The sequence below is a fragment of the Oncorhynchus tshawytscha genome, unplaced genomic scaffold (assembly GCF_018296145.1).
Source record: "Oncorhynchus tshawytscha isolate Ot180627B unplaced genomic scaffold, Otsh_v2.0 Un_contig_846_pilon_pilon, whole genome shotgun sequence".
Lineage (NCBI taxonomy): Eukaryota > Metazoa > Chordata > Actinopteri > Salmoniformes > Salmonidae > Oncorhynchus > Oncorhynchus tshawytscha.
In genome coordinates, this window is record NW_024608829.1 from 38,950 (window position 1) to 46,047 (window position 7,098).

General features: G+C 45.0%; 1 protein-coding gene across 1 annotated transcript; it reads left to right on the top strand.

The window, feature by feature from the left end:
• Positions 1-453: 453 nt before the first annotated feature.
• On the top strand, positions 454-6,619 carry LOC121843875 (nucleoside diphosphate-linked moiety X motif 19-like). Its single transcript, XM_042313737.1, is given in 4 exon segments — positions 454-1,382; positions 2,201-2,211; positions 2,213-2,406; positions 5,957-6,619. Coding segments are annotated over 4 exon segments (1,218 nt in total). The 5' UTR covers positions 454-590; the 3' UTR covers positions 6,178-6,619.
• The last annotated feature ends 479 nt before the right edge of the window (positions 6,620-7,098 follow it).

Sequence of the window (7,098 nt, forward strand, 5' to 3'; positions counted from 1 at the left end):
TATTTGACACGTTAAAAGACATATTTGTCCCTTGTTGTCTTCTATCTCGTCCACCAGCTGCCAGTTGAACCTGGGGACACGGTTCATCTTATACTGCCTACTGTGTGATGTATTCGTGTCACTCTAAACTGAATGTAGATTTTATACTATTGAATTCAACAGTTTCAAAACCTCTTCTCTTCTCGGAGTTGAAAAGTAGATAGGGAGTTGTTGTGTTTGTGAATAAAACAGTTTACCCTTCAGTTGTAATTCAATCCCACAAATCAATTCATTTGTCATCTTATGAAAAGTTTAAAGTATATTTTTGCAAAAAAATACTAACCACAAACATCAATCACTTTCCTGAACTCGAACTTTCACCCACTTTAATCAGCATCATGACCTGCATTGATAGAGGCTATGGTAAGATCAGACATCCACAACAGTAGGTGGCGTAGTAACAGAAGACACCGGAAACACGGTTCTTCTTCTCCGCCCTTGACCTTCCTGCTCGTATGACGACACATCAACACAATAACATTTGACGTTGGTGTTGTGGACTTTGCTTCAGAATAACACTATTGGAAATGAGAGAATAAAACGAGCTAAAGATGAATACGGCTCTGAGACACTGGAAGGAGGCCGCGACGGTCATACTAGCTGCTGGTACGAGACATAAACTCCCTGTCGATAGTTTGACAAGGTGTGTCGATAAAGGCACCTCTGCACCTGTGATCAGTGAGCACTCCAACTTGCCTGACAGGTCAGTCTTCGACTATGAAGTGTTGTTGTTGAAACGAAGCGGTACGAGTGGTTTTATGCCGAATGCTTATGTCTTTCCCGGCGGTCTGCTGGATCCGTCAGATTTCTCAAGTGAATGGTTTGATCTTTTTCAGTCTTTTCGGCGCTCACCGAATTTTGGACTGGGATTTGTGAAACAGGCGCCGGAGACGAGACCTCCCATCTTCGCCACTGACAGGAAGAAACTGGGTTCTCTCGTTCCAGGTGACGTCGCATTTAGAATCTGTGCAGTGCGGGAAACGTTCGAGGAGTCCGGTGTACTTCTAGTCGTGTCAAAAGAGGAAGAGAGTACTTTATTTAACAGCATCGAGAACAACCGATACAGTCAACCCGAATTAACCAGAATAACTGATCTCTGTGACAAGAGTGAATTGGCTAAATGGAGAGTACTGGTAAACGAGAAGCCTTCTAACTTCATCAGAATGTGTAGGGAGCTGGAGTGTCTACCTAACATCTGGGCTCTGCATGAATGGGGTAACTGGCTGACCCCTACTGGTGTGTACGGGAAACAGAGGAGGTACGACACGGCCTTCTACATGTGCTGCTTGCAAGAAACACCACCTCACACCCTACAAGACGAGAAGGAAATTGTGCACTTTAAGGTGATACCATTGCTTAGTAGGGTGGAAGTGTATTGTATTGTTGTGTTCAAAGGTTTAAGTGACTCATTATTCATTCATGATGTCTTTATCAGTTCATAATATTGTTGTAAACTGTTCATTTGATCTTAGTCCAACCTAAACCCCTCTCTCTCCTCCTCCTCCTCTCTCCCTCTCTTCTCCCCTCCCCTCTCCCTCTCCCTCTCTCCTCCCCTCTCCCTCTCTCTCCTCCCCTCTCTCTCTCCTCCCTCTCTCCCTCTCTCTCTCCTCCCTCTCTCTCTCCTCCTCTCTCTCCTCCCTCTCCCTCTCTCTCTCCCTCTCTCTCTCCTCCCCTCTCCCTCTCTCTCTCCCTCTCTCTCTCCTCCCCTCTCCCTCTCTCTCTCCTCCCCTCTCTCCCTCTCCCCTCTCTCTCTCTCCTCCCCCTCTCTCTCTCTCTCTCCTCCCCTCTCCCTCTCCTCTCCTCCCCTCTCTCTCTCTCTCTCTCCTCCTCTCTCTCTCCTCCCCTCTCCCTCTCTCTCTCCTCCCTCTCTCTCCTCCATTCTCCCTCTCTCTCTCCTCCCCTCTCTCTCCTCCTCCCCTCTCTCTCCTCCCCTCTCTCTCCTCCATTCTCCCTCTCTCTCCTTCCCTTTCTCTCTCCCTCCCCTCTCTCTCCTCTCCTCCCCTTCCCTCTCTCTCTCCTCCCTCTCTCTCTCCTCCCCTTCCATCTCTCTCTCCTCCCCTCTCCCTCTCTCTCTCTCCTCCCCTCCCCTCTCTCTCTTCTCCCCTCTCCCCTCTCCCTCTCTCCCTCTCCTCCCCTCACCCTCCCGTCTCCCCTCTCTCAGTGGTCCACCCCCAGAGATCCTCCACAGTTACCAGGCCAGAGAGATGTGGATTGCCCCTCCACAGTTCTATGATCTCAGCCGTATGTGCCGGTTCCCCTCCCTGCAGAACCTCCACAGCTTCTCCAGACAGAGAGCTTCAGAGGGCTGTGAACAGTGGCTCCCTGTCCGCATGGTGTCAGACAGCTACTACATATCACTCCTCCCAGGTTAGAGTTTATATGAAGGGTCTGATTACTACATATCACTCCTCCTAGGTTAGAGTTTATATTTACATGAAGGGCCTGATTACTACATATCACTCCTCCCAGGTTAGAGTTTATATGAAGGGTCTGATTACTACATATCACTCCTCCTAGGTTAGAGTTTATATGAAGGGTCTGATTACTACATATCACTCCTCCTAGGTTAGAGTTTATATGAAGGGTCTGATTACTACATATCACTCCTACCAGGTTAGAGTTTATATGAAGGGTCTGATTACTACATATCACTCCTCCCAGGTTAGAGTTTATATTTACATGAAGGGCCTGATTACTACATATCACTCCTCCCAGGTTAGAGTTTATATTTACATGAAGGGTCTGGTTACTACATATCACTCCTCCCAGGTTAGAGTTTATATTTACATGAAGGGTCTGATTACTACATATCACTCCTCCCAGGTTAGAGTTTATATGAAGGGTCTGGTTACTACATATCACTCCTCCCAGGTTAGAGTTTATATGAAGGGCCTGATTACTACATATCACTCCTCCCAGGTTAGAGTTTACATGAAGGACCTGATTACTACATATCACTCCTCCCAGGTTAGAGTTTATATGAAGGGTCTGGTTACTACATATCACTCCTCCCAGGTTAGAGTTTATATGAAGGGTCTGATTACTACATATCACTCCTCCCAGGTTAGAGTTTATATGAAGGGTCTGATTACTACATATCACTCCTCCCAGGTTAGAGTTTATATGAAGGGTCTGATTACTACATATCACTCCTCCCAGGTTAGAGTTTATATTTACATGAAGGGTCTGATTACTACATATCACTCCTCCCAGGTTAGAGTTTATATTTACATGAAGGGTCTGATTACTACATATCACTCCTCCCAGGTTAGAGTTTATATGAAGGGCCTGATTACTACATATCACTCCTCCCAGGTTAGAGTTTATATGAAGGGTCTGATTACTACATATCACTCCTCCCAGGTTAGAGTTTATATTTACATGAAGGGCCTGATTACTACATATCACTCCTCCCAGGTTAGAGTTTATATTTACATGAAGGGTCTGATTACTACATATCACTCCTCCCAGGTTAGAGTTTATATGAAGGGCCTGATTACTACATATCACTCCTCCCAGGTTAGAGTTTATATGAAGGGTCTGATTACTACATATCACTCCTCCCAGGTTAGAGTTTATATTTACATGAAGGGCCTGATTACTACATATCACTCCTCCTAGGTTAGAGTTTATATGAAGGGTCTGGTTACTACATATCACTCCTCCCAGGTTAGAGTTTATATTTACATGAAGGGCCTGATTACTACATATCACTCCTCCTAGGTTAGAGTTTATATGAAGGGTCTGGTTACTACATATCACTCCTCCCAGGTTAGAGTTTATATGAAGGGTCTGATTACTACATATCACTCCTCCCAGGTTAGAGTTTATATTTACATGAAGGGTCTGGTTACTACATATCACTCCTCCCAGGTTAGAGTTTATATGAAGGGTCTGGTTACTACATATCACTCCTCCAGGTTAGAGTTTATATTTACATGAAGGGCCTGATTACTACATATCACTCCTCCCAGGTTAGAGTTTATATGAAGGGTCTGGTTACTACATATCACTCCTCCCAGGTTAGAGTTTATATGAAGGGCCTGGTTACTACATATCACTCCTCCTAGGTTAGAGTTTATATGAAGGGCCTGATTACTACATATCACTCCTCCCAGGTTAGAGTTTATATGAAGGGTCTGGTTACTACATATCACTCCTCCCAGGTTAGAGTTTATATGAAGGGTTTGGTTACTACATATCACTCCTCCCAGGTTAGAGTTTATATTTACATGAAGGGTCTGATTACTACATATCACTCCTCCCAGGTTAGAGTTTATATTTACTTAATTCAGAGCGTTGTCAGATTGTCCATTCGTGAATTCAGGGCCTTCCGCTCTCAGAGAGTTCAGAGCGCACACTGGACGCTCTGGCCGAGGAGTAGGGTTGAACCGAGCGTCCTGACCTAACAGCAGTCAAGCCCCAGAGCTAACTGGCTATCTTTGGCTTGCTAGCATCTCCCAGACACAAATGAGAGAACAGCTCACTCTGACCATTCTACTGGCCCTGGCAGAGCTGGTCAGGCAGTTTTCATGTTATCCAGAGCGTTGGTGACTGCAACTGTGCTGCTGGCAACAAATTCATTACGATTGTCTTTCTAACGTGCCCTTTATCAGTCATCTAGTGCCCTTTATCAGTCATCTAGTGCCCTTTATCAGTCATCTAGTGTCCTTTATCAGTCATCTAGTGTCCTTTTTATCAGTCATCTAGTGTCCTTTATCAGTCATCTAGTGCCCTTTATCAGTCATCTACTGCCCTTTATCAGTCATCTACTGCCCTTTATCAGTCATCTAGTGCCCTTTATCCACGTCATCTAGTGCCCTTTATCCACGTCATCTAGTGCCCTTTATCCACGTCATCTAGTGCCCTTTATCCACGTCATCTAGTGCCCTTTATCCACGTCATCTAGTGCCCTTTATCCACGTCATCTAGTGCCCTTTATCCACGTCATCTAGTGCCCTATATCAGTCATCTAGTGCCCTATATCAGTCATCTAGTGCCCTATATCAGTCATCTAGTGCCCTTTATCAGTCATCTAGTGCCCTTTATCCACGTCATCTTCATGGGCATGTGGGCTCTACTTCTTCAGAGAAAAGGAGATCTTTAGGTTTTCATGGAGAGAGATGTGGGCTCTACTTCTTCAGAGAAAAGGAGATCTTTAGGTCTTCATGGAGAGAGATGTGGGCTCTACTTCTTCAGAGAAAAGGAGATCTTTAGGTCTTCATGGAGAGAGATGTGGGCTCTACTTCTTCAGAGAAAAGGAGATCTTTAGGTCTTCATGGAGAGAGATGTGGGCTCTACTTCTTCAGAGAAAAGGAGATCTTTAGGTCTTCATGGAGAGAGATGTGGGCTCTACTTCTTCAGAGAAAAGGAGATCTTTAGGTCTTCATGGAGAGAGATGTGGGCTCTACTTCTTCAGAGAAAAGGAGATCTTTAGGTTTTCATGGAGAGAGATGTGGGCTCTACTTCTTCAGAGAAAAGGAGATCTTTAGGTCTTCATGGAGAGAGATGTGGGCTCTACTTCTTCAGAGAAAAGGAGATCTTTAGGTCTTCATGGAGAGAGATGTGGGCTCTACTTCTTCAGAGAAAAGGAGATCTTTAGGTCTTCATGGAGAGAGAGGTGGGCTCTACTTCAGAGAAAAGGAGATCTTTAGGTTTTCATGGAGAGAGATGTGGGCTCTACTTCTTCAGAGAAAAGGAGATCTTTAGGTCTTTTAATTGTTTTTTTGTTTGTTATATTATTCTCCCGGTGAATTTGGGGGTTTTTCTTCTCATGTTGAAGTCAAAACTGTCAATCTGATTTGATATGGTTACTGCCAGATGATAGTTTTACTGTTTAACGTGTGTGTGTGTGTGTGTGTGTGTGTGTGTGTGTGTGTGTGTGTGTGTGTGTGTGTGTGTCTCCTTCTCTTACCAGGTGACGAGATGTACCCAGAGGAGGGGTCATGTCAGATGGATGTGACCCTGAAGACAGACCAGAGCCTTAATGAGCTTCATCAGGGCTGTTCGGCACTGCACCGTATCGTAGCCTTGGACCCCTACACCGCTGCTGCTGTCATCACCATCACACCCAAATACAACCAGCTGCTGCCCTTCACACGGTCCAGCCTGAGAACCGGCACCAGCAGTCAGCTCTGAGAGACGGGTTGACACTCAAATGGCACCCTATTCCCAATTACCTTTCAGCAGAGATACACAAACTACTGGTCTAAAGTAGTGCACTATAAAGTGAATAGGGTCCTATAGGGCTCTGGTCTAAAGTAGTGCACTATATAGGGAATAGGGTGCCATAGGGCTCTGGTCTAAAGTAGTGCACTATGTAGGGAATAGGGTGCCATAGGGCTCTGGTCTAAAGTAGTGCACTCTGTAGGGAATAGGGTGCCATAGGGCTCTGGTCTAAAGTTTGTGATGTGACCCATGTTTTGTGCTGTACAGGCCTGCTGCTAAGGTCTTGCTGCTGGTTTTGGACGGTTTAGGCCGTCATTGTAAATAAGAATTTGTTCTTAACTGACTTACCTAGTTAAACAAAGGTTAACTAAAAAATGTATTAAATTCTAGAAATGGATCTAGTTTTCAAATACCTCTCAATGTATTATTTCTGTCCATGATTGTACAGATTTATTTAATCAGTGTGTTTTGTATGAAACATTCATTAGAACTATCACACCATTAACCACTGAGTCTACAAAACATTAAGAACACCTGCCCTTTCCATGACAGACTGACCAGGTGAGTCCAGGTGAAAGTCATTTAATGTCACCTGTTAAATCCACTTTAATCGGTGTAGAGGAAGGGGAGGAGACGGGTTAAAGAAGGATTTTCAAGCCTTGACAATTGAGACGTGTGTGTGTGTGTGTGCCATTCAGAGGGTTAATGGGCAAGACAAAATATTTAATGCCTTTGAACAGGGTAGTATGCCAGGCGCACCGGTTTGAGTGTGTCAAGAACTGCAAAGCTGCTGGGTTTTTCATGCTCAACAGTTTCCTGTGTGTATCAAGAATTGCCCACCACCCAAAGGACATCCAGCCGACTTGACAACTGTGGGAAGCACTGGAGGTG